The sequence below is a fragment of the Theobroma cacao genome, chromosome 10 (genome assembly GCF_053813885.1).
Source record: "Theobroma cacao isolate CCN51 chromosome 10, ASM5381388v1, whole genome shotgun sequence".
NCBI lineage: Eukaryota > Viridiplantae > Streptophyta > Magnoliopsida > Malvales > Malvaceae > Theobroma > Theobroma cacao.
Window position 1 is genome coordinate 5,968,968 of NC_142648.1, and position 27,797 is coordinate 5,996,764.

The following is a 27,797-nucleotide window of genomic DNA, read 5'->3' on the forward strand; positions in this document are numbered from 1 at the left end:
AAACATATATGGTTTTAATTTCCTTTAAATGAGCCACAAGTCATCATATAAAATGAAATAATGCTTCAAATGAAGGGGAAAAGGGGGGAGACCCACAAAACCAAGTTGATTATCATGGGGTTCTTTCCTTTGCTTAGCTAGTTGGAAAACTAAAGATGGGCTGTTCCCTTTAGCTGTATGATTGAGGTTATATTTGGATTTGCATGTGCTTTTGCCCTTTTTCTCTTTTTTCTCTTAATTGAGCATGGCCATATTTGGTGATAAGTCTATTCAGAATGGGGTTTTCTTCAAGGTGCAATAAGAAGAATAAAACTCAAGGAACAAATGAAATATTAATGTAGCTAAATTATAAGGATAAAAGAAAAATAAGACCAGTGTGGTCCCTATATAGTTATTTATGATGTTTCATTTTGTCTACAGAAATATAATTATATAGATTATAGTTTTCTCTTAGTACCACATCAAATTTAATGCTTTTTTTTTTTTACATATTTGTACTTATTTATCACCAAATATGTGATACATAATAATAATAACATCATGATTAACAGTAAAAATTAAGGAACAAAAAAAACACCCAGTTAAAAAAAGAGAGAAAAAGACAGTGCTATGCCAACGGTTTTCATTGATTGCATAGATAGGATTTTTGTTATGGAAGTTTTAAATAGCTTTGATTATGATTATAAATTCAGCTGTCATCCTCCAATAAGGGTATAGATGGGGTTTGGTATGATTATAAAGTCCAATGCAGTTTATAGCAATGCAAGAATTGCTATTTTTTGTGCTATTCTTTTACCATATATATAAGTTTTATACAATATCACGTATTCAAAAAGTACCACCTCATAAATGTAGGAAGATAAAAATTTAAAAGTATTTAAAAATAAATATTTTTAAAATTATAAATATTTATTTGTAAAGGTTCTTTACTTTTAAAATTTATTTATTAATGAGGTGATGACATTTATTAATGAGTATAGAATATCTATACATTGTCAATGTATTAAATATAAATATAAATATATATATATATATGTGTGTGTGTGTGTGTATGTGAACAAAAATTTACTAAATCTTTAATATATTTCTTCATCTTTAAAATTTGAACATATATATATCATATAAACTAATAAAACCTTAAAATAATATAAACCATAAAAAAGGAATTTGAACAGATATGTTGAACTCAAATTCTATTTATTACAATGTGCTATGTTGAATTTTTATTATGCATAGTTTATGAATATTTTTGGTACAATATTTGTATATAGTTCATTATATTTAATTCACCTACAAATAATGAATAAAAAAACTTAGCATATACTCATATATATATATCACAAACAATTACACATATTCTTTGTTTTGAATTGAAAACCTTTATAGAAGTGAGGTTTATGTTATTATTTGAAGCATGATTAGAAATTCAATCAATTTTGGTGAACATGCTTATAATTTATATAAATTACGGATATGAAATTCAATAGTTGATGTAAATAAAAAAGTTATGAAGTATGTTTTGATCATCACGTTCTGTACCGCCCTTATCGTTTTGTTTCTTAGTTATTTATAAATAGTAAAAGAGAGTTAGTGTGATTCATCAATGGACGTGTTTGTTTCAAGTACGAAATTAAGGCTGCTCTTATATAATCTTTGAAGTTATCCTGACGGATGCTTAATTTATATTTTCCTATCAAAATAGTTCCTTTGGTTAATATAAACTTTTAAGTTTAATGTACAGAAAAAGGAATAGTATTAAAATATTTATTCATTTAGGCACCCCTCTTAGTCTTGCATGCATGCAGTTTTTCTCTTGTAAATTAAATTAATGATGAACGAAGCAACATGTAATCACTCATGAAATCTTTATTTTTTAACATAAAGAGTCATTCGATTATACTATATATATAGCTATAGCTATACAGTAGTATAGGAAGTAGTAATCATTTGCAAAATCCGTAAATCTGATGATTTAAAATTATTCTGAAAATTTTCGTATAAAAATATCATAGAAATACAATGACATGACACGACAAAGTTGGTGAAAGGCATCTAAAAACCTAATCAAAAGATTTAAATGAAATAACGTAAAATGGTTGATCTGATATAACAGCAGCTTTTATGAAGGGTCAGGGTGAGTTGGAACGCTGTAACAATTTATGGAATTGCTTCCTCTCTTGTTATCTGATCTGATTACCTTTATTAGCTCGGTTGGCATAACATATCATGTGCCACAATTTGCCTTAATCACAAGGGATCCACCTTAGCTGAATTGACTTGATGTTTACCTACTCAACTTGAACATTTAAGCAGTGGTTTCAATGCCCATGGCCATGCCCAAACAACGCTTAATAAATTTGAGCTAGAGATTAATCCCTTCCTTTTTGGTACGATTGAAAGGCTGTTATTCAAATGCCAAGCTCTGGCTTATGGCAGAAAGGCCAGAGTACTGCAGCTTGGAGGCTTTGTCAGTAACTTCATTTTGTTCAAACAAACTCCCAACTTGTATCCCCTTAATTGAATGAGCCCACTTCTGCTAAAGGGTAATGAAAAATTACAGTATTGCTTTTGGGCGTCGCCTCCTAACTTCCTAACGTGAACGTCAATAGGCAGTTCAATTCTAAGGCACTTCCAACCAGGCAACAACCAGTTAAGGGAACCATAAAAATGTTGGTTCGACTGGTACAGAACATAGCTGGGGTGCCACATCTGTGAAATATTAAAGAGCCTTGGTACAAAGCAGTATAATGTTTGTTTTATCACCAACAGCATCCTACGATTCCGGATGCATAAATAAGCAGGGATTCAGTTAATCATTTTGCCCTGCATGTCATGCTTGCCATCCTACAGCTCCAGCACATCAAAGAAAACAGATAAACATACCAGACAATGGCATTCCAAGTGCAATCTAATTATGTTCACCAAATAAAATGTATGTCTCCATCCTAACATTCAACTCGACACAATATACCCATGGACCATTGTACCAACTATAACCTTGCAACTAAACCTGTCCATGGCATAATAAAATATCCCATCATATCCTTCACATTGTGCCGTCGATTTACAAACCGGAACTCCTGTAATACCATGATCACTACTTACTACTGCATAAACATTGAGCATGGTAAATTGGGTGAAATTGGAAATATAAGTTAAAACACCCACACACTTCAATGTGAATAAAACCCTAGTAAATTTTGCATTACTCTCAAAATTCAAAGACCAACAAAAACTGTTACTCAGACCAGAATTTCAAAAAGGCTGATATAAAGGATTTGAAAATTGCCCACAGGGGGTTAGTTTCGGACTTGGCAGCACTTTTTGATGTCCCTTCCCATGATTCACTGTCCACAAAAACCAGCTATAATCCTAAGAAACTGTATAACGTTCAAACCTGTGACTAAAAGTGATTTAACTTAAAAGTATCATGAGTGATGACAAAAGAAAAACTTACAGATTAATTCTGTCTAATGTTTTATTGCTTCCTTTCTGGGAGTTGACATGTTGCAAATCAACTTGACCTTCAACCACAACCGCCTCTTGGGTTGTTGACTCCCCAATGCAGCTGCCAGTGTCAGTGCCATCAATTTTTGGGTGCATGCCATTTGAAGCATTTACTGCCTGCAAAACAAATAAACAATGAATCAAGTACAAAAGTTGTTGTGAAATGTTTCCCAGGATAAAAATAGATTCAATTTCATAGATCATCAGGTTTTATTAGGACATTCTTTTGAGTTCGGATACCAGAAAGACCATCAGGTTTCTCATTCGATCTACTATTTAGTGTGTTTCTCAGTAATCAATTTGTTCGAACAAGATGGGTTTAACTATAATATAATAAGAACCTCAATTATATTTAACAAAAACATGCCCATACGCCTTGGTGTGAGATGCCAGGTAGTTTAGGTAGCAAGGCCACTTCCTTGATTTTTTTTTTTTTTTCATTTGAACACAAACAATCATGAGTTTAACCTAAAACAAAGCCATTAACTTTCTCCGACTGACCCATAGTACTTTTTATTAGGGATTCCAATTGCAGAAAGGCAAATAAACTATGTGCCTTGTAACAAAAGTAACCAAAGAAGTTGAACCAAGCACACACTGGACTTTAAGTTTTTATTAGGTTCTCGCCTGTATACCTACAATTATATGGAGTGACCTAAAAAGGTGATTCAAAAATATGCTCCCATAAGACACCAAAAAAAGTGCAGGCATGCATGGATAAAAACACATATGCATGCATCTTGGTCATGTTAAGTTATTAGCAACGTCATTACGTTTTCAATGGTGCATATGCATGCATCTTGGTCATGTTATATTATAAGCAACATTGTTTCATTTTTCAACAAACATTGCATTTGTTGAAGAGCCTAAACTTTGAAGTGTGCATGGATGGAGGGGATTATAGGAGAGTGAAGGGAGTAAAAGCTTTTGCTCCACCTAGTTTGTGTCTTTTGGGCACACACCTGTCTGAGAGGAGAGAGGGTATGGAGTGAATCAAATCGCTCCAAACCCACTAAAACCACACTTTTCGAACTCTCTCAAAGGACAAGATTTGTGGGTATAGTATTGCCTTGGTGAATGATTTCAGCTTGTGACCCCTTTTTCACCCTTCAAAATTTATTCTAACAATTTTGTATCAAGGTACAGTGCTAATAGCACATAGACTTTACTCTTACCACCACTCTACTCTCTGGAACTTTCCCCTCTTTATTCTGCCCACATTTACCTTCCAACTTCTGACTACTGATATAAGCAAAACTTACAATTAGAGCATATAGCAAAGGCAAACAAACACTATTGGGTGAAACCTATTAATCATGCACATTGAGCAATTTTTTTCGCTTGATGTCAGACATAGACATGCACAAAGGTTTCAGACAAAAATTTACCTCTTCAACAATTGCTTGGCTTGGTTCATTTATTTCAGATGTTAAAACATTGCTACAAGAGACCTCTAATGCTGCACCATTGTAATCTTCATCAATGGCACTTTTCCTGGTAGAGCAATCTGAGCTTTCTAATAGTGGATCTGAAATGTTTTCCACCACTTTCTTATCTGCTAAATCAGAGTTCTTCTCCAACAAAAGATCCACAAGGTTTTCCACTTCTTTCTCATCTGTCAAATTAGAAACCTCAGAGGAATTTATATCATCTAACTTAGGACTTACATTTTCTAGACTCTCATTCACCTTCACAGTTTCTGTCTGATCCAAATTTTCATTTAATTCCCCTACTTCACTAGACCTTCCATCAATGCTGTCAATTGGTTTAGCCACAGGCCGTAATGGAAATGTCTCTACTACTACATCTGGTGTTATTTGAGTGACTTTAGATGTGGCTGCTGCCAGTTCTTTACCACTTTTATCACTTTCCAGTGGTTCAGTTACTTGCAAGTCAACAATTGCTACTTTATCAGTTCCATTGGTCACATCTACAAAATTCCCATTAATGATTTGCCCACTGTCAAACGTTTTATAGACAGACCCCATAGAGTGCCCATCAGAAACCGAAACTGATCCATCATTTGCATCCTCATGATGACTAGGAATGAAAGGACTTCCATTTGATTGTATGGGCAAAGAATTTTTGGGTGCTGCGGAAATTGAACCCAGTGGATTTTGTTCCAAGAACAGATCAATGTTCTGCTCCCCTTCAGTAAACTTAGCAGGCCCCAACACTTTATTTTCTTGGATTATCTCTCGCACAATCTCCCGTATGATGTAGAAAGACCCACCAACTTCCTTGTGGGTAAGGTTAAGAGATGGAAAATTTCCATTGTTTGATTTCTGATACCTGCAACAAGTTCACCCAATAAATGGTACAGGAAGGTAGCAACTCAGATCAGCTTTTGGCTACAGAAACTAGAAAGTTTAACAACTTCATTAAAGGGGTAAGAACTTAGAAGTCTAAAAATCCACAATGAAGATAGATAAATTAACTGCACACCACATAATAAGACTAAAAATAATATTAAATTAGGAACACCAAATTGGATGCAACATGGAAACTGAAATAAGACCAATAAGTTTACATAGGTTTTAGAAATCTAATATTTCACACTGAATGGACAACAAATGATGCTCCCACAAGGCATAAAGGCAAAGGATCATGTCAACAAGTTCATGAAATGCCACCATTTCAATTTTTTACTACCAAGTCTGCTGAAAGTTGGTTGATATAGAGATCTCCACATTTTACATATTGTATTTGCAAAAAATTCCGATATAAAACAAAGTATATTCAGTTCCAAATACAGGCCAAAATGTGTCTCGCAACACAGTCTTCAAAGAAATAGAATAAATTTAGGCATTGAAAAATGAAAGTTTGGTAGGCAAACTATCCTTCTAAAAGCTAATAAAAGGCTCATTTGGTTCTATCAAGCTTATAATCACATACGTATAGAACATATAAGTTTACCAATGTGAGTATGGGACATAGACATGTCACATCAATGTTTTTAAAAAACATGACCAAATGCCACTTCTAATTTTTTATGCTCTCATGATATAAGGCCAGTTATCATGCACTGCTCTCTCTTCATAACTTCGATATCTTCTATCAGTTGGTAAGCAGAAAGATATTATGGATCACAAATTTAAATCGGGCAAAGAATACTTATCACAATCTTCTTTTAATACATAGTATTTTGAAATGTTCCATGTATGTACATAAGATTGTAAAACTAGGATTAAAAAAAAAAAAAAAAGAGGAAGACGGGGGGGGGGGGGGGGGGGGGGGGGCGGGGGCGGCAGTTAAGTGTTTTTTTGGAGAGATTTCTATTAACCCACTTAAAGTTAGCAGTGATTGAATCAAAGTCAGTTTATTCAGAAAACTTGTATTGCAAAAATATCCTACTATGTACAGAAGAATAATATTATGAGTACCAAGGCAGAAATATAGAACAGGGATTCAAATCAAAACAGAGGCAACTGTTCCTCGCATATTAAGATGATACCACTAGATTCACCAGCACTAGCAACTAAAAGGAATGGGATATGTTGGGTTACTTTCTTATAAAAGATTCAACCATTGCCTTCCTTTCCTCCTTTGAACGCCGAATCCGAGACTTCTTCCCTCCTTGCTCATTGCACTTAGCTAGGGCAAATGTCTGCCCAACCCATCCACCTTTTATAGCATGCATCAGGATAAGAAGGTTTACCAGCTTACAGCATATACACCTACATGATATAGAATAAAAAAATCAGTCAGAAAAGTCTGTTCCAAACATAATTATTTCATAGTTAAGCTTATGCAGTCCGCAGCCAGCCATAATGCATCAACAGCCACTAGGTCATTAGCAAGACCAGAATGGTCATATCTTACTTTGCATTTTAAATTATAATAAGATTAACAGCAACACATGGATTCAAAAAATGAACACTTAAATATTATGTTACAAAAGGCCAATCACAGATTCCTTACAAAAAGCTACATTGATTTATGCAAACATTCATTCCAGACAATTGATAACAAAAAGAAATAAATAGGGATGATAATTTGCACCAAAATGAGACAACAGAAAGAATAATGATATCTGGTTCCTGTAATATCTCAAAACGAACCCCAGACATCCAAGCCACCAAAACCCCCTCCCCCCACCCCCAAGAAGAAAAAAAATACAAAATATTAAAAAAGGAGAGTAGGGAGAAATTTTTTGACTAGTTATTGGACTGTAATATCTGGTATTGCATTTCATAATTGTTTCTTCACCTTGTTTCCCTCTCCCAAGCCAGCTTGCAAGTGGATTGCTAATCCAGTACTACTCACAAAAGTTACCATTAACCTTCCTCCTGTAAATTGACTGCTTCTAAAAATCTTGCAAAGGTAGACTGTATTGCTGACCAGTCAGCTTAGCTATATGTGGCATCCCAAAATCTCAATAATCAAGTTTTAATATCACAATCTCAAATTATCAAAAGCTCAATAATATGAAGCTACTAGAAACTGAAAAAGAAAAAAACCCATAGGTACTCAAAAGCTAAATCTTAAACCCTAACATCAACTTGAAAGCATAACATACTGCCCTAGTATCCAAATGCTTAGAATATAAGCAAAATACTAATTGATATAAAATAACCTAAATAATCTAAAATATCCTAAAACTATATGGAAATTACTATTAGCACAAAAGACTAGCAAATTAATATCTTCAATAATTTAATCCCTCAACTACCTTCTTTCCATCATGCATCACTTCCTTTCTAGTAACATTTACAGCTGGATAAATATCTTTCCTAGTGTTTCAATTCCTATGGTTACCATAATGCAGAAGCTTATGTTTCTTCTCAGGCAAGTGAAACATAAAAACAATATCTATACTTTTCCATTTATATATTAATTCTAACGAAGCAACTGTTTACCTCAAAACAGTGACATAACAGTAGTACCATCTTTCTAGTAAAATGACAAACAAAAGATAAGCATTAAAAGGCACTATCCATCTATATATTATGGGAGAATTTAACGAGAAAATATTTAGCTAGGAGGCTGTGCACATTTCTCAAACTAGTATGACAAATCCCAATGTTTTCAAAAGTGACAGTTCCAAGTCAATCCAGCTAGAGTATAACAGAATCTGCAGAAGCTTCTGAATCATGACATCTTAACATCAACACTATGTGATTTTCTTATATAGAGTTTATTTCTTTTTCTATTTCCAGAAAATAAAAGTTTAGGCTCCAATGTGACTTTTTTTTTTATATGCCTTTTGCATTTTGTTTCCTAAAAAGTAAAAGTAAATTCATAATTGATTAAAAATGAACAAATGACTAAACTGCAACACAAATTCTAACATGATTACTCTAAATTAAAGTAAAATCATGCATTTTGTTCTCCAATAAATTACAATTTTAGTTTTTAATTCTTCAAATATATTACTTGCTTTTGCATCCAAGGGAATTCTAAGGATTTTTATTCCAAAAGCAAATAATAACAAGCAAATGGAGCCTTACTCATCCTAGCAAAGCTAATAGCTTGAAGCCAGGTTCAATTGGGTTCAAAGTTTTACTTTTGCAGCTAAAGAACTTAAAAAAATTACAAACTTTTAATATTCAACCCAAAAAAAGCAGCAGTTCATTTCCCAATATTTAAACTTAATATAAATAATACCCATTTCATTTCAAGCATTACAGACGTTGCAACACCAACTTCAGAAAGGGGTCAAAACTGAAAGAAAGAAGGGGCAAAAAACACTTCAAGGAACTAACTACCAAAGTCCATTAAAAAGGTCGAATGTCCAAACCAATACAAGACAAACACTCAAAACTAGTTACAAAATGACCCCATATTCCGCAGTGCATAGCAAATTATAACTTGCTGACAAAAAGAAACTGTAAGCTAAGACGAAAAAGAAAACCCAACAATTAAAACTAACAAGATAATCAAAGTTCACAGTCGGAATTGAATATCGAAGATCACCCAGGAAAATAAAATTTAAAAAAGAAATGAAGCTTTAAAGTGGGGAAATGAACAGAGAAAGAGTGCTTACCTGAAGATAGACTGAGAGAGAGATTGGGGTTTTCTTTTCGTTTCTTTTTTTTTTTTTTTTGTCTAATTATCTGGGGGTTTGGAGAAATGTTTTAAAACCCTACTGTGAAGAGAGTAAAAGGATAACTGTAACTGTGTTCCAATTGGTCCTTGTTGGGGGTTGGGTGGGCGGGAGTCTATTGAAAGAAGCGCCATACACCATACTGAAATGTTCTTTGTTTTTTCCCCATTTTAATGAGTCGGTCGGGTTCAACCCGATTCATTTTGTTGGTTTGGCTCGTGTACAACAGTTTTTAATTGGTATAATACTTTAAAATATCTTTAAATTATTTTTAAAAAATTTTAAAAGTTATTATTTTATTGCAGTCAATATAATTTTTATATTTTTATTTTAAACTAAATAATCTTTTATAATTCATAATTGATTATTTATTATTAATAAAAATACTATTTATCAAATAATATTGACCTAATATATTGATATATCATAATAAATAATGATTGACATAATGATATTATTGTCTGTCATTTTCACTTTGAATATCAATATCAATTGAGTATAAAATGATAAACAGTATTTTAACTAATAACAATTAATCAATTATTAATTATAAAATTTATTTGATCTAAAATAAAAATATAAAAATTTATTAAGTGTAATAAATGAATCAAATTTATTTAAAAGTTTTTTAATTTATTAACTGTAATAAACATTGTGTGTCATTTAATAAAATTTATTAAATGTCAGGATCTATCTCCCATTTCTTGTGCTACAAAGTGAATGAGCCAATGAAGTTGGAAGTTCTCAATCTTGGGAATAATCTTTTATGAGAGAAATACTTTATTGTTGGAAGTAGACTTGTCAATATGGGCTTAGCTCATCGGGTTGGTCCATTTTTATGAAATATGAGACAGGTTGGGTCATAAAAATGTAAGCCTATATTAAAATTGAGCTTAAATGGGTTGGCTCGTAGGATTAAGGGGCTAACCCAGGTTTGGGTAGGGCAGCCCGATGGGTCAAAAAAAATTAAATTTAAAAAATAAAAATGGTCCATTTCATAAATTTTTTTAATGAAAAAAAAATTACCCAAGTAACCTAACCCGTTCAGCAATTCGATTTAACTCCCTTCTCCCTTCTGTAGTTCTTTCAGCCTACAGAGAAGTCAAGTTTTGCTTTCTCAACCCATCTCCATCTGGCCATCCCATCCAGCCATCTCCATCGCCGATCAACTTTCAGGCTTCAGTAGTTCGGTTCGGCCCGTCTCCCTTTTGTCGTTCTTTCAATCTTTCTTTCAGCCTACAACAGTAGCTAGCAATCGACTTTTGCTTTCTTAACCCATTCCCATCCGGGCATCCCATTGTTGATTGGCTTTCAGGCTTCAGTAGTTCGATTTGACCCTTCCCCCTTCTGCCGTTCTTTCAGCCTATAAAGCAGTCAAGTTTTGCTTCCTCAACCCATACCCATCCACCCATCCCTTCTGGCCATCCCATAGCCGATCGGCTTTCAGGCTTTAGCAGTTCGGTTCGCCCCTTCCCCCTTCTACAATTCTTTCAGCCTACAGAGCAATCGACTTTTTCTTTCTCAACCCATCCCCATCTGGCCATCCCATCGCCTATCGGCTTTTAGACTTCAGCAATTCAATTCGGTGCCCTTCCCCCTTCTGCTGTTCTTTCAACCTAAAAAGCAGTCAAAAATTCTTTTTTTAAAAATATGAGCTGGCTCAACCATGCTTATGCGCTAGTAAAAGGTGAGTTGAGTTGAGAATTTAACAATCTATATAAAATATGAGCTGGCCCGACCCAACTCATAGTTTTTTACTCCATAAAAGCTTGAATCGAGTTGAATTGGCCCGGTCCATATTGACAGGTCTAATTGGAAGAAGTGACCAAGGTTGATGGGGATAAAATTTTGTGACAACAATTTTTGTGATAAGATTCCCAGTTCCATGGGAAGTTTAACTTCTCTTCAATCATTACACCTACGAAACAATCAGTCTTCTTGGTGAAGTACCCTCCTCTATAAAAAATTGCCGGGAATTGCTTACCGTTGACTTTGGTGCTAATCGGTTGTCTGGACATATACCCCCATGGACGGGAGGAAGGCTCTCAAAATTAATTATCCTCAGCCTTCACACGAACAAGTTTAATGGCAATATACCTAAAGAACTTTGTGTCCTATCATCTCTTCAAATTCTAGACCTTTCCCATAACAATTTTTCAGGTAATATACCAAGCTGTGTCAACAATCTCAGTGCCATGGTCTCAAGAAATAATTCCGATGAGTAGATATTTTACAGAACTTCTAAGGGAAGTTTTTTTGAGGATATATTAGTTGTGATGAAAGGAAGGGTGGTGGAGTATAGCAATACGCTTAAACTAGTTAAAACTGTGGACCTTTCGGACAACAATTTATCAGGTGAGATTCCCAAGGAGGTGACAAGTCTTGCAGGCCTACAATCATTGAATTTCTCACATAATCTTCTAGTTGGAAGAATTCCTGACAACATTGGTGCCATGGTATCATTAGAATGTGTTGATTTATAAATAACCTACTTTCTGGCAAAATCCCTCCAACTATCCCTCACCTAACCTTCTTGAGTCACTTGAACTTGTCCTATAACAAGAGAATTACAGGAAAAATCCCAACTAGTACTCAGTTACAAAACTTAGATGCAACCAGCTTTCTTGGAACTGAGCTCTTTGGACCACCACTAAGTGAGAATTCGAATGCTGTGACGTTCAGCAGCAGTGCAGGAGAAAAAGAGGAAGGTCGACATGATGCGGACTGGTCCTATCTAAGCATTGAATTGGGATTTTGGTTTGGATTACTTGGTGCGTTAGTCCCTGTTCTGTTCTGCAAGTCATGGAGATTTGTATATTTTCAATATCTGGATGACATACTACATAACTTATGTGGCATTATTAGTAAATATTTCTAAAAATTTAATAGAAGGTATGTAGTTGAACGAGGGAAACTATCATCCGCTTTAATGTTACTCTTTTTGTATATATAGTTGCAATGAGGTGTTTGTCCCAAAATGAACACATTAACTTTATTAATGTATAGCTTACAAACAATCACAGTGTGTTACAGGAACTTGGTCCAGAGTATAATGCCCAAGCCTCCCAGTACGACACAAATTCAGCAACTTGACAGCAACTTTATCTTGAACATTTTGATCCATTTCTTCCTGAACATGAAAAGCCTCCCTTAATGCTACAAACTGTGCCTCGATAAGTTTTACCATATCATCCTCACACTCTAGATTACCATCAAAAGATGAAATAACATCAAAAAGAGCCCGACGAACATCATGCACCATGAAGTCCTGCATGAACAGTCATCAACATCTTTTTCCTCAGTGTTTGGGAAGACAAAGAGAGAGGTCACTAATCATACAAAAAAGAATAATTTCCATTTTTCTTGTTTAAATTTTAAATTTCCTAAATTTATATATTTATTAACTACTATATCAGTGCACAGAAAATGCCTCATATCAATCCAAGCACCACTTGATCACTGCACAAGTCTCATGACAAGTAAGACCCAAGCCAAGCTCTGGGTTCTTGTTCGTTATCAGAGCTCTCCATGAGCATGAGTGCTGCATGGTAGACATAAATTTGGACACTTCATAAACCTAAACACAAATTAAATTTCACAACAATACATTTAGTGTCACTAAATTTACTAAGCAAGAAATTTTGTGTCCCTCAAGTAGGCATAAGCATAGGTTTTATCTATTTATAAAATAAATAGCCAAAACATTTTATTTCCAATTAGAAGCTTTTCACAACATACGTGAGGCAATTGTTATAAGGGAAAAACAGCATAGAGGCAGAGAAGAAAATTTTCAAAACAAATATTTGAGAAAGAGCTAAACGACCAACAAATATGAATAAGCCTGAATGCACCTAAAAAATAGATCTAGAGGAAGATTCTACCAGAAATTTTTTCAATGTAGCTTATTCCATTGGTCTTATAGAAAAGTGAAAGAGTTTATCACAATTTTTACTGTTAAAATAGTTTTGTAAGTAATATACGGGCTTAAATAGTAAAAAAATCTCTAAACTAAATTCATTTATGCAAGAAAGCCCCTATTTATTATTGTGCCCAAAAAAGCCCTTATCATTTTATTTGTTTCCACACAAACCCTTAACCATGACGGAAAATTAATAGCAGTCAGACTCAATGTCAGCTGGCATTTCTATCCATGTCAACTGCCATTTGGCAACATGGATGAAAAATGCCAACTGGCATTAAGTCTGATGTCAGTTAATTTTCCATTAGAATTAAAAGCTTCAGCATATACAAAACAAAGGATAAAAACTTCTTAGGTACAATAAAAGAATAACGACTTTCTAGCATAAATGGATATAATTCAAAGGCATTTTTTGTATTTAAGCCTAATATAAGGGCCCGTACCTGCGTGTGATCCATTAGATATTGCCTTCTCTGTCTCATCTCCAGCTTAGAGCTACTTGAATGCTCTCCTTTGTGCTCTAAAATTGACACCTTACCCCAATTGGTTGATAATTTTGCCCAGTTTTTATACTGGTCACTTAAGTTGAGAATAGCCAAAAAATATTGAGCAAGGTCCTTTAGCCCAATCAAACTGTCTCTAATTGCTCCTGCACATGCAAAAAGAAAACCTGAACTAAAGACAACCTGCTGGATTAAGCAGAGAAGATACTTCAGCTTGACATAGTTGAACTATTACAATTAATTCATAACACAGAAAGAGGAACAAAACGTCATTATCACCTCACCTGTTAATGCTAGCTTGGAGCAGCGCTCTGCATCATGAATGGTAGGAGGCAAAATACCAGGAGTATCCAACAAATATATATTGGGATGGCTACCAATCTGGACAAAAGAGTAAAGTATGAACCACAACATGATGCTGCTACAAACACAACTCTGATGGAGTAAAAATAATCTTGGCTAAATAAAAAAAATAAAAAAGACCATTATGACATTGTCACATACATACCTTCAAGCTGCTGATATCTTTTGTCTCTCCAGGCTGAGGACTCACCAAAGCATGCTTCAATTTACCTTTCTCTAAGAGAAGGAACATGGCATAAATTAGATTTCACCTAAAGGTCATTTAAGCAGGAGAGAAACAACAGAGAAAATTAAATAAGTTAATAAAATTAGCACCCGCAATCACTACACTCCAACAATAAAACAATGTTGGGCCAGATGATTTGAGAAGGTTAAAGCACCTGCAGCACTAATCCTCCCAATCTGATGCAAAGAATTAGCGAGTGCTGATTTACCAACATTAGGAATCCCAACTAGCATTACTGTTATGGCGTCACTAAAACGATGATCAGCTTTGTTCAGTTCCCTAACTTGAGCTTGTATAAAGTTAAGCAACTGTAAAAAATGAAGTATTTCAATTGTTAGCATATCTTAACAAGACATAAGGTTACTTTAACACTTCCTAAGAAGAGATCTAAGTAGGTAGATAGGAGAGTTAAAATACCCCTTTGACACTATCCTTGTTATGGGAATTGACTCCATAAGAAATGCACTTTTGTTGCTCAAAATATCTCATCCATTCCTGAAAAATAAAGCAGAACCTCTTAAAACAAATAAAGTCAAATAGGATTGGTAGGCAACACAAGAAACAGAGACCACGGGGATCTTTAATTGAATAAGAACCTTTATTTGGGTTGGGTTTGTGAGGTCCATCTTATTCATGACAACAATTCGCTTCGAAGGAGGACGAGGAGGAACGATTCTCAACAGCTCATACTCAGACGATAAAGGAATCTAAGAGCTTAAAGCAGTCAACAAATTGGTTGAGAAATTTAACTGTACGGAAGAAGCACAAAGACAAATAAAAAAATTATACCCTGGCATCTCTGATCTCAACAATGTGATCGACCAATGGAAGCCGTTGAGCAATGGCACATGAGGCCGCAGCCATGTGGGGGCCGTACCATCCTCTGTTTGAGCTTACTGCTTTCTTCACTATACTCCCAATTTCCCTCGCTAATTTACTTGCTATACTACCCGATGCCATTACAGAACTTCAAAACCCTTTTCATTGTGCTTCAAAACCATCTTTCTAGTAAAATGACAAACAAAAGATAAGCATGAAAAGGCACTATCCATCTATATATTATGGGAGAATTTAACGAGAAAATATTTAGCTAGGAGGCTGTGCACATTTCTCAAACTAGTATTACAAATCCCAATGTTTTCAAAAGTGACAGTTCCCAGTGAATCCAGCTAGAGTATAACAGAATCTGCAAAAGCTTCTGAATCATGACATCTTAACATCAACACTATGTGATTTTTTTATATAGAGTTTATTTCTTTTTCCATTTCCAGACAATAAAAGTTTAGGGTCTGATGTGACTTTTTTTTTATATGCCTTTTGCACTTTGTTTCCTAAAAAGTAAAAGAAAATTCATAATTGATTAAAAATGAACAAATGACTAAACTGCAACACAAATTCTAACGTGATTACTCAAAATTAAAGTAAAATCATGCATTTTGTTCTCTAATAAATTACAATTTTAGTTTTTAATTCTTCAAATATATTACTTGCTTTTGCATCCAAGGGAATTTTAAGGATTTTTATTCCAAAAGCAAATAATAACAAGCAAATGGAGCCTTACTCATCCTAGCAAATAGCTTGAAGCCAGGTTCAATTGGGTTCAAAGTTTTACTTTTCCAGCTAAAGAACTTCAAAAAAAATTACAAACTTTTAAAATTCAACCCAAAAAAAGCAGCAGTTCATTTCCCAATATTTAAACTTAATAAAAATAATACCCATTTCATTTCAAGCATTACAGACGTTGCAACACCAACTTCAGAAAGGGGTCAAAACTGAAAGAAAGAAGGGGCAAAAAACACTTCAAGGAACTAACTACCAAAGTCCCATAAAAAGGTCGAATGTCCAAACCAATACAAGACAAACACTCAAAACTAGTTACAAAATGACCCCATATTCCGCAGTGCATAGCAAATTATAACTTGCTGACAGAAAGAAACTTTAAGCTAAGACGAAAAAGAAAACCCAACAATTAAAACTAACAAGATAATCAAAGTTCATAGTCGGAATTGAATATCGAAGACCACCCAGGAAAATAAAAGTTAAAAAAGAAATGAAGCTTAAAAGTGGGGAAATGAACAGAGAAAGAGTGCTTACCTGAAGATAGAGTGAGAGAGTGATTGGGGTTTTCTTTTCTTTTCTTTTTTTTTTTGTCTAATTATCTGGGGGTTTGGAGAAATGTTTTAAAACCCTACTGTAAAGAGAGTAAAATGATAACTGGAACTGTGTTCCCATTGGCCCTTGTTGGGGGTTGGCTGGGAGGGAGTCCATTGAAAGAAGCCCCATGCACCATACACCATACTGAAATGGTCTTTTTCTTTTTTGTCGTTTTAATGAGTAGGTCGGGTTCAACCCGATTCAATTTGTTGGTTTGGCTCGCTTACAACAGTTTTTAATTGGTATAATACTTTAAAATATCTTTAAATTATTTTAAAAAATTATTATTATTTTATTACAATCAACATAATTTTTATATTTTTATTTTAAATTAAATAATTTTTTATAATTAATAATTTACTATTTATTATTAATAAAAATACCACTTATCAAATAGTATTGACTTTGATATATTGATATGTTATAATAAATAATGATTGATTTTATGATATTATTGTGTATCATTTTCACTTTTAATATCAACCGCGATTGAGTATAAAATGATAAACAGTGTTTTAATTAATAACAATTAATCAATTATTAATTATAAAATTTATTTGATTCAAAATAAAAATATAAAAAATTATTAAATATAATAAATGAATAAAATTTATTTAAATTTTTTTAATAATTTAAGAATTTTTTCGAACGTTATATCTTTTTAATTTTTGTTAGATAAATTAATGTTTTCTTATCTCATTAATCACATCCCTTGTATCCATATCTTATCCAAATTTTCATGTTAAATTTCAAATTTCAATAAAATACTAAATAAATCAAAGATTTTATCTATTTTTATTAACTTTAGAAATACTTGAATTAATAATGTATTGAAATTGTTATCCTTATTTAAGTATTATTTTTTAATACTTAAAGCAAGTATTTTTGTAACTTAAAAGTGTCGAAATTAATTTTAATCTTGTTAAGAAAACCCATGGCCACGCAACAGTTCTATGCTCTCTTTATTGCTACAAATGCCACAAGCTCACGAATTCAATCTAAAAAACATACCTTTTAAGTGAAAAAGAACCTTTATTTACAAAAATTCAAGAGTCATATCGACTCTTCTTAAATTAAGATCTATGACATGCTACTGGCTCTTTCAATCATAGAAAAAGAGACTCATCTTAGTCTAAACTTATCTCCACCTTGATATCTCAAAAGCTCGATTTTCAAAATTTAACACCGCACAATGTTGAATTCAAATCTTGGCACATGACACAAGCAGTATGCTGATGCTCTTTCTTATGAGAGTACCATTATTGAATGACCCTACTCAAAAATAATATCAATGTACTAATAAATAATAACTTCATAAACTATTTATTCGTTTTAGTAGTCAAAAGGAGGGAGAAGAAAACTCAAAGGGCCAGGGTACAAGACCATTCTACATTATCAAGCCAAAAAAAAACCAAGATCCTACGTTTGCCTTATCAGACTGTCAATAGAATAAAACAATCAGAAAAGCAAGCCTCACCAGAAACTGAACTATAATTCTGATCAAAATTGCCTCTTAATTTTCTCTCCCCCCTAAACCAAAATAAAATATACAATGATGAAAGAATATATCTACCAGCACTAATTAAATAGTGAACAAAAAAAAGAAAAGAAAGAATATATCTACTGAATTGAATGTTCTATATGGTGAAAAGAATTTCTATCAGTCTTACCATGTTTACCAAAAACCTGGAATGCTGTATGCCTCATCAGATAACCCTGTCAAATGGCTTTGAATCGCTAGTGAACCGAAATTGCTGGGAAGCTGCTTTGTTCTCCCCTTCCTCCTTGAAAGCAATTTTACTTGACATAAAAAAATGAGAAGAATAAAATGTCTCCAACTGTGCTGTTAGATGTAACTAGGCTTCTCTTGTACGCCGCAGTTTTCCGCTCTTCCCAGTTTAGGAAAAACAAGGGTTCAGTAGCTGTACTAGAAGTCGAGTGTTTCTAAGTTAGTATAAAGTCATCTAGATTTAGCTTCTAAGTATCCTATCATCCAAGTGATCTCTGCTTGTACCCATTCTTCATCCTTTCGAATAGTTTCTCCTTAGTTTTCCTCTTTTTGTCCATCTTCAGCCTGTATCTTTCTTCCCTCTCCCTCTCATAAATTCCTTGCCAATGCACTTCCCCTGTCAATGGCCACAACCACATCTTCCTCGGGTGGTCTTCATCATCTGCAGCCTCTGCTAGATCTTCATCCATGCTCTTTAATAATGTAAAGTTAAAATATCTAGCCCACATAAATTCTTTTCTCTGATCAACTGGATGTTGCTCTTCGAGCAAACCAGAGTGTGGCTCTATGTAGACCATCCTCCGCCCACTATGGTAAGCCCAGACATTGACCAAGAGTTCCAATACCTGACAGTAACAGTGTTTTTTCTGCCAATAATTAAATAAACAAAGAAGAGCACTGTTATGATTATACTCTCACTGAAACCCACAGATGTTATAGGAACCACATAACTTACCTCAAGCTCAGAGGAACCCAACAAACACAAATTGACCTCACCAGAGTTGGTATGCAAGGCATCAAGGGAATCAACAAACATCCTGCAGTCCGATTATATAAGTTTCCCGTCATCATCTACTGTACTTTGCTCGATATTGAAAAGAGAAAAACAGATAAGATGCAAAAAAAAGAAGAGCAGGCTCTGTAGATTACCGTGAAAACATTACAAACTCCAGAAAGGAAGTGGTTGGCATCACCCAGCTATGCAAGGCAGACCAGTGACCATCATCTTTGGGCATGGGAGGAAGAGCTTCCGTATCTGATGGCAATATATACATCTTGCGAAAAGCACTTTCAAAAGCAGTTCTGCAGGCATTTAAAGTAATCTTCTAAGCCACTCCATATATTTTTCATTTAGCAATATAACTAATTTAAGATACCCACCTATCTAGTGCAAGTTACATAACAAAGCAGCAGTTGTATGTCCATATAACTCAACCAATAGCCTATCAAGACCCTATCAGACCCAGGCTTGGTTAAGAAATTTGGTCCAAATTTTTGAAAAGCCCAGCTTCTAGCCCCATAAAAAAATGAATAAGCATCCACACCCAGTTTCAGCACATGGCCACCTCCTAACCTATAAAACCAGATACTCGGGTTCTTGAACAACAAATGTTAAGCTTTAAATAGACCAAGCCCAAATCCCAGCCAATGACCGATTATCATCTCCTCACCTATTGATTTGACCTTGACCCATGTTCATGAACAAGAAATGTTGAACTTTGATCAGACCAGGCTTAAAACCGAAAAAAGGATGCTAAGAATTAGGCCGAAGTCACAGCCAATGATCGCCTCTTCACGACCCTGCCTATCTTGTTTTCAGCTTACTAAAAGGTGTAATGGAACAGGTAAAAGGAGCTTTTACCATGTAAACATATCAATCTTTCCTTGGTCTCCTATTTGTAACAATAATCAAAATGGTACCATGACAACTTCAGGAAAAAAAAACCCTTGACATATTTGATTAGAAAAGCATCTCAACAGGAAGAAGGAACTTAGGGAAGAGCAACTTGATGTAGGAAGAAATTGTCTGCATATCTACAACATGACAAGATGGCAAGCAAAATACGCTCATTCAACTCATAGAAAATTAAAGTGCAAATCTTGGCATCAGCAAGGCATGACAGATGACACCATCACCTAACATGCATGACAAATCATATTTCCAACTGATATTTAGTAAAACAAACCTGCAGTGTCCAGCATTTAACAAATCACACATTGACCAAAATGTGAGTGCATCATTGGTGCCTGCACCTCCACCATCAATGTCAAGGCGCGCCCAAAAGTACATTACATCTCGTTTACTTCCTTGAATAGTTTCTTCCAGAACTTCTTCAGCTCTTGTGGACAATGAAACCTATTTAGAGAAAAAGACTGAGCAGTCAATAATTGCAAACTCCAAAACTTGATACTTGTAGACTTGAATCAAAAAAGAAATGGATTTCTTTTGTTTTAGGAACTATTTTTTTTCTCCTTTATAAACTAACAATAAACAGAGTGAACAGATGGAAAGGTAAGATTATAGTAGAATAAACAACTCTTCCTTGATTTATTTGAGTGCAGAGGAGAGTAAAGTAGTGAGTTTATACACCATTATCATTCCACCCTGATTTAAGATAGTTCTAAAAAAAAATTTTGAGGGGTAAAAGGGAAATCATCCTGAATTGGGGGAATTGAAAAAAAATGATTAACGGGGGATTTCAGGGATTTGGTTCACCTTCAAACCATCCCCCAACACCCCCCTCAAAAAAAAAAAAATTTCCTAACAGGATAAAGTAAACCATTTACTCCCTTTAACTGTACTGTGTTCTACCCTCCTTCCATCACAACACTAAAAAATTTGAACAACCAAAAAATTAGTTCTTAAAACTCCAGCTAATATTCAACAATTAAACGCCATATCATCAATATAAGGAATACCTTCCTACCAGCAGCGCGCCATGATTGAAAACCAATCCAAGGTCTCTTGTGAATGTTATCCACCCTATTTGCAATGGAAAACATCCCTCCAACTTCACATAACAAATCCCTGTAGTGAGTGTCATTCAAAACTGGAAGTCGGCCAACTGCATCCACATCGTCTGATCTCAACCTCCTTGCTTTCCTAGACTGACATATAAAATGAATAGTTACAAATGTGAAAACTACTTATTTTTATACATCATTTGTCAGTAGCCAAACAATATGAAAGGAAAGCTCCTCTACAAGGTGAAAAAAAGACTAAGGAGCACTACAGCAAATACTAGAAATCTATAAATATATAAGCAGACTACATTAAGGAAGAAAAACGGTGGGGCTGGAGGGTGGGGAAGCTATGATCTGTACAAAGTTTCTCCCACTGCAAATTTTCCATGTTAGACTTTTGAGCAAGCATTCTATTCACCGTTTGCAAGAAAACTCAAGCTACCCAAGAATTACTCAAAAAGATTCAAAGCATTTTTGTCAAGAACTATGAGAAGATATTGTTTATACAATACTTTCTGCTACATGATTTCTCTTCAATTGAATCAAAACTCGATCATAGTTAGATGTTCCAGATCATAAAATCGCAAAAACACTTATGAGAAAATGATGAAGAAGACATAAAAAGAAATGTAATGAAGATTGATTAAAAGATAAAATACCAAATATGGATTAGGAGAAACTCACAAGACTTAGCCCTCGGTACAAAGATCCATGGTGCAAGAATGGCCAGGCCCCAGCCCCACTGTAGATCTCATAAATGCATACTGGTTGACCTGTCCTTTCTAGCTCTCCCTCATCTCTTTCATTTGCCTCAAACTTCAGCTTCTCAGATCTCCGAGCATTTCGATATATATCATCCCATACACCAGGATTTCTCTCCATTCTTTCTTCAACCTACAGAATTAAGGAAAAAGAAATAATATTATTTCACATCACTGTGTATTCATGAGAAAGTTAAATATAATAAAAAGAAAATAGTTACAAGAGGACATGAACTAGGGCAGGGTGGGGGGAGATACAAACAAATGACTGTAATTATTAAGAATTATCATACCTCGTCCATTTCAAGTCTTTCATAATCTTCAAAATTCTCAATTTCCGTCACGATATCCCAGTCTTGTTCAGTTGGGATATCCTGATCCTGAATCTCAGCTCCATACTGAGATATGTCTGACGAAATGGTGTGCTTGGTAAATTCCTCCTCAAGGGCATAAACAACACTAAAATATCTGGAAATATCACCAGTTCCGTGCTCGATTTCCATCCCGAAAACATTCCATTCCCATGATCCCAGCCTAAGTTGAGAGACAGGAGCTGGCAGCAAGACATCTGATGGGAAATTGAGTAAATTTTCAAGAAGGCTTGCATAACCAGTTATGCATTCAGATGCCAAAATGTTCTTAGCAAGCAGTCTTCCAGAAGAAGCAACTGTCTGAGCAAATCTGGAGAGTCTGCCATTCGAAATCAAAAGAGAGAAAGCCCTCAACAAAGCATCAGGCTGATGTTTAGGGAAAAAAACACCATGGGTTCCATCCACCACCTGTCATTTCAGAGCCATTTAAAATGTAAGATACAGAATAATAAGTCCACCCTCTCTCTCTCTCTCTCTCGTGCGCGCGTGCACACACACACATACACAAAAAAGAAATTATGAACTAAGAAGAAAATAATTTAAATGGACGTACATATTTTTTCATGATAGGAAAATCAGGTGTGATGACAGGGATTCCAAAGGTCATGGCTCGGATAATTAATGAAGGAAACCCCTGTTCTTCTTGGGAGGTACCATATAGAACAATGTCAGCCATTAATAAAACTCCATTGACATCACCATCCAAGCCATAATGCCTAACAGAGCCTTGAGTAAGTCCTAGCCGCGATGCAACTTGCTGCATAGAAGTACAAGGTATAACATCAATCTTGAATGAAATAACACTAAGCCAGTAAACTAACCTCACTACAGTGTGCTGAACACACTATATAAGACTGAATTGAGGACAAAGGGAAAATTACATGACAGTTTCTTATGCTATCTCTCCAAGGTTTGCAGTCTTATTAATATCTCTAAGCTTCTATCCTTCTACCAGTATGTAACTGATTGAAAAGAAAAAAAAAAGTATGGCCTTACTACAATTTATAAGTTTTTAATTAGAAAAAAAAAAGCAAATAAAAAATTACAACTGAATGACCTAAGTTTCATATCCCCATGAAGTAGCAAATCAGATATAATTCATGAAGAAAATGATCATAAGTTCTTTGAAATGCCTCACTTAATCCATGCAATAATATTTCTTTGTTACCATTTTAATGTATTGTTTTCCCTTTCCATGAAAAGTAAGGAGCTTATGAATGAGCATGAGGATGCATGCAAACATATACCCCATTTTGAATTGAAAAGAAGTTTCACCACTAGAGTCGTGTGATTAATGGCTGCAGGGAATATAGGTATGCATGAATGTATGATGCACCTATCAACAGTTGACTACCTGTAAAGCATCATGATACCCATCAGTGGAGTTACCACTCAAGAAAATAAATTTAAATGACCCTCCTGCATCATTTCTCCTTGTGTATCTCATAAGAAGAGGCCCTATTGTGTGCATTGCAACAGCATAGTCCCATGATAACTCATCATAGAAGAAAGAACTTCCAACAACTAGCACCACCATATCATCCATACTAAACCCATTGTCCTTCCTTAGTTGATGCTTTGCGTGGGTCTTACTGTAACTTTCTGCACCCCACACATCCACTGGTGATCCAGGAATTACAAGGAAGTTTCCAGTGTCTAGCATGCTATATAACATCTGGTAAGAGAAGGAATAGAAATTAAGAAACCACATAAGATGTCTAATACAAGACCGTCTGAAAATTCTGTGTTTAAGTATAGACAGAATGTCAGATTTACCGGTAGAGTAAAATCAGGAAACACAATAACATTGGCCCTGGTAAAAGCACTTTTCCAATGAGAAACAAGATGCTCCAAGCCCATCTCCTCATAAACAGGAAGACGTGTTGCCAGAGTATCTTCTTGAATTATCCATATAAGTGGTACTGTATCAAAAGGCTCCTGCATAAGGCTGCATGGATATAAAATTCACTAATCATAGCATCTCAAACTAAAACAACACCTTGAGGGGTGTTGTAGTGTTCAAAAAGTGTCTATACATGAGAGACAGAGAACTGGCAAGCTAGATATAGAACGTACCTTGAGATGGCCTCTTTTGCTTCGAGAGAATCAGCAATAACACCTTCAAAGCTAGATATGGAAAATGCAAGAAAACATATATAATCAATGCCAGGTGAACAAACAAAAATAATTACCACTAAAAGGATTGTGACCAAAAATTCAAACATAAACCACTGCACAAACTGAAAATATAAATAAAAACCAATATAAACACAAATGAAAAGGGAAAAAAAGGGGAAAGAGAGAATCCATAATACAGGAATTAGATAACATACATTGACCAATCAATATGAACAAACTGCTCTGGACCTAAAAATGAAATCTGACCACTTATGTGCTCCCACATTGCATGTGCTTTGCCATTTGCTACTGCATAAATCTGTCAAATTGACATTGTAAGGATCCATAATACTTTCAGAACTGATCAGTGCATAACATACTTTACTTTCATGCCAAGGCTAATAGAAAGCAAAGCCATTCATACATAAGTATTAACACTTCCAACATGTTTCCAAAGTTATATAAGATGTTTTTATCATAAAATCTGTTGCATGAGCATATCCAAAAGGGGAGCACTAGGGAAATAAATTTAAAAAACTTTATTCACCTTTATTACATAGCCAAGTCTCTGAAGACTCTTTACCACAGTAAGCATCATCAATGACTGAGGGTCTTTCTTCATGTTTCCTAAAATCTGTCAATTATAAAAAAAATGCACAATTTAACTGCAAAAGTCAAACCATTTCAAATACAGAGACACCATAAAAAAGCTGCTTTTAGTGCGAGGTCTGGTCCACAATGATGCTAGTTAACTTAAAACATCTCCATTCTAATCACTGTATTGGTAAGCATTTAATATCACTATAACTTTGAATATCCTGCCATTCAAGCGTTATCCTTTCGATAATTATCTTGCCAAAAATAGTATTTTCCTTGAAATCAAGTTCTAATTTAGAAACCAAAATTTTGCAATAATCTCCTAATGACTTGTTGATAAATTGCTTAAATAAAACCACTTTATCTCCACTGGCATTCCTTTACAGAAAGGAGCAATAAATCAGGCGGATATATACTTATATTTCTTGATTTCTTCTGATTTTTAGTCCTTTGCCCCGCACCATCCTACAATAGGTTTTATATTGTTATACTTGTTTAATTCCTGATTAAGTTACTGCAATCTTAATAAGTCATCAAAACATCTTACAACCAAACCATATACAGTATAAACCACCTATAACTCCAATTAAAGCAACCAAATCTCTTTCAGTCCTCAACACTTATTCTCCCCTTTTTCCCTTTTCTTTATGGTACAAGGTTTTTTTTTTAAGAAGGATAAATAAAAACAATTCTTATTTGATAATTTGTAAATCGCCTCATTACTAATGCCAAAAAAAACTTTGCTTGGCTGACAAGAAAATTCATAAAAACTTGATAAAGCATTGAAAAGTTTAATTTCCAATTACATAAATTTCTCACTGAAATTTGTTAGCTCAATTTTGAAGTGTTTAGTAGTTAAGACCAGCCAAAAAAAAAAATTTTACCATCTAATTTCCCTTGTGTTTTAATTAATTTTTTTCTATTTTATCTTCTTTTTAAATATTATTAGATGTGAAATATCTCTAAAATCACAAACTCCCTCTTTCGCCCAAAAAAAAAATCTATTTAATATTCAACAGCATATATCAAACAGTTTCCAATGCCAAAATTTAGTACTTAAAATTTTCACTGCTAAAATTCAGCATTTAATTTTTCAATATTTCAATTTATCAAACAGCATGCTAGAATAAAGAAGGGAAGTTATATATTATGAATCTTAATCTTAATGATACATACAAAAAGAACTTTTTTGCTTAACTCCAACTAACAATTTAAGAAAAAGGGTAACCTATAACAATGCCTTTGTGCTAGCCTTCAAGTTCTTATTCAGCAACTACCACCTACATTTCTTTTTAAAATAAAAAAGAAAATCATTAGCAATTCATAAGTAAAGTAACCATAACTCCTAAACCAGAACTCCTTAACCAATATATAATAAAAATTCAAAAATTTTAAAAAAAGGACATTCAACTTCAACAAACTAATCCAAAGTCATAAACTACCAACTGAGAAGATTATGAATTTAAGTTATTGCTCAGAAGCACCAAAAGGAGAAGTTTCAGCTGCACTTAACACTCTAATGAAAAATAAATATCTAAAATACTAATTCCTACCAAAAATTCAAAACCTAAAACTTAAAATAAAATTTCAGTCACATTAATTTTTTCCAATACTGCAAACACAGAAAATAAACAAGAAATAAATAAAAATATCATCTTCACATTAATTAATCCAATTAAAAAAAAAAACATAGTCACTCACAAGAGCAAGTCTAGGGCCACGAACGCCGATCCTGGCCGTCGATCTCATTCGATCAAGTCCACCGCCTTCGGCGACCCACCGTGACATCCCTGCCGGCATAAACTTCAACGTGCTCCCGAGCCTGAGCCCTTCTCTAACAGACTTCCTCCAACCCCTCTCTCCTCCTTGCCTAAACACCACCGCCGCAATCGAACTCTGCATCAGCATCGACGCCATAGCGAAAGCGAAAACCGAGAAAAATATCAAAAAATAAAACAAATGAATGCCTCGCAAAGGAAAGAGCAAAAATCCTTTCCGGTTGAACCGGGGACGGTTCCGGACTAAAGGCCGGTCGAGTAAAGAAGACTGCTTGGTTCGATCCCGGGTGTGGATAGGGTTTCTCTTGAAAGGCAATCGATCACGGATCGAGTAGAATCCTTGATCGTCGTCGTTGTTGTTATCACTGTTTTTGTTTTTGCCATTTTCGTTTCCATTGCCGTCGAGTATCGGAGGAGACGAGTTTCGGCCCATAGGAAGTGGCACCTTATTTATATCCCTTCTGTTATTTTCTCGAGAGAGTGACGGAAAATTTTCAGAGAGGAAGTTTTGTGAGAGCTGGCTTTGAAAGAGAAATTGAAGAGTGACGGAGTCGAGTTGTTGTTGGATTTTTTTTTCTTTTAGCGATTTATGAAATCTAGGTGTTCTTTTCTTTGTTTTGTTTGGGAAAACGACGGCAAAAGTCCACACTACCAACAATAAAACGCGTCAAATTATATTTTCTTTTTTTTTTAATTTTTGTAAAAAAGGTCCTGTCACCTCACCAACTCATCCTAAATAATGACAACTGGAAATTTATTACGGCATTATCCAAAAAAGAAAATCAAGAAAATGAAATCATAATTAGAAAATTATTATTATTATTATTATTATTATTATTATTATTATATAGTACTAATTTAACATTTTTTTTGTTGGGATTCCCCCTGCTCCTATTGCCTTTAGTTTGGTTTTTAGTTCACAAAATGATGATTTTGGGATATCTTCAGCATTTTTTATGTGAGTTCTATTTCACAGTTAA

General features: G+C 34.4%; 3 protein-coding genes across 8 annotated transcripts; all 3 read right to left on the bottom strand.

The window, feature by feature from the left end:
• Nucleotides 1–2,880: 2,880 nt before the first annotated feature.
• On the bottom strand, nucleotides 2,881–9,652 carry LOC18586558 (DNA binding protein). The gene is made up of 5 exons (XM_007010023.3): nucleotides 9,494–9,652; nucleotides 7,014–7,184; nucleotides 4,896–5,799; nucleotides 3,458–3,624; nucleotides 2,881–3,347 (listed from the first exon to the last, which is right to left on the bottom strand). The coding sequence occupies exons 2-5, from the start codon at nucleotides 7,145–7,147 to the stop codon at nucleotides 3,239–3,241; spliced, it is 1,314 nt and encodes a 437-aa protein (XP_007010085.3). The 5' UTR covers nucleotides 7,148–7,184; nucleotides 9,494–9,652; the 3' UTR covers nucleotides 2,881–3,238.
• A 2,818-nt stretch (nucleotides 9,653–12,470) lies between these two features.
• On the bottom strand, nucleotides 12,471–16,852 carry LOC18586559 (DAR GTPase 2, mitochondrial-like). 4 transcript variants are annotated; one of them, XM_007010026.3, is made up of 9 exons: nucleotides 16,659–16,846; nucleotides 15,354–15,565; nucleotides 15,161–15,271; nucleotides 14,982–15,059; nucleotides 14,719–14,872; nucleotides 14,484–14,554; nucleotides 14,260–14,356; nucleotides 13,916–14,121; nucleotides 12,471–12,821 (listed from the first exon to the last, which is right to left on the bottom strand). In XM_007010026.3, the coding sequence occupies exons 2-9, from the start codon at nucleotides 15,522–15,524 to the stop codon at nucleotides 12,561–12,563; spliced, it is 1,149 nt and encodes a 382-aa protein (XP_007010088.3). In that variant the 5' UTR covers nucleotides 15,525–15,565; nucleotides 16,659–16,846; the 3' UTR covers nucleotides 12,471–12,560. The 4 variants fall into 4 exon arrangements, with proteins under 4 accessions (XP_007010088.3, XP_017984029.2, XP_088666717.1 ...); XM_018128540.2 differs by having other exon boundaries at nucleotides 15,354–15,569; XM_018128541.2 differs by lacking the exon at nucleotides 12,471–12,821 and adding an exon at nucleotides 12,911–13,094 and having other exon boundaries at nucleotides 15,354–15,569; nucleotides 16,659–16,852.
• A 1,160-nt stretch (nucleotides 16,853–18,012) lies between these two features.
• On the bottom strand, nucleotides 18,013–27,449 carry LOC18586561 (UDP-Glycosyltransferase superfamily protein). 3 transcript variants are annotated; one of them, XR_016023189.1, is made up of 15 exons: nucleotides 26,741–27,449; nucleotides 24,990–25,076; nucleotides 24,658–24,761; nucleotides 24,401–24,451; nucleotides 24,101–24,272; nucleotides 23,679–23,999; nucleotides 22,878–23,081; nucleotides 22,247–22,732; nucleotides 21,877–22,086; nucleotides 21,148–21,336; nucleotides 20,415–20,584; nucleotides 19,378–19,530; nucleotides 19,184–19,265; nucleotides 18,389–19,094; nucleotides 18,013–18,248 (listed from the first exon to the last, which is right to left on the bottom strand). XR_016023189.1 is itself a non-coding variant. In XM_088802697.1 (14 exons), the coding sequence occupies exons 1-14, from the start codon at nucleotides 27,248–27,250 to the stop codon at nucleotides 18,708–18,710; spliced, it is 3,105 nt and encodes a 1,034-aa protein (XP_088658823.1). In that variant the 5' UTR covers nucleotides 27,251–27,449; the 3' UTR covers nucleotides 18,013–18,707. The 3 variants fall into 3 exon arrangements, 2 of the variants coding, with proteins under 2 accessions (XP_088658823.1, XP_017985065.1); XM_088802697.1 differs by having other exon boundaries at nucleotides 18,013–19,073; XM_018129576.2 differs by having other exon boundaries at nucleotides 18,013–19,094.
• Between the last annotated feature and the right edge of the window lie 348 nt (nucleotides 27,450–27,797).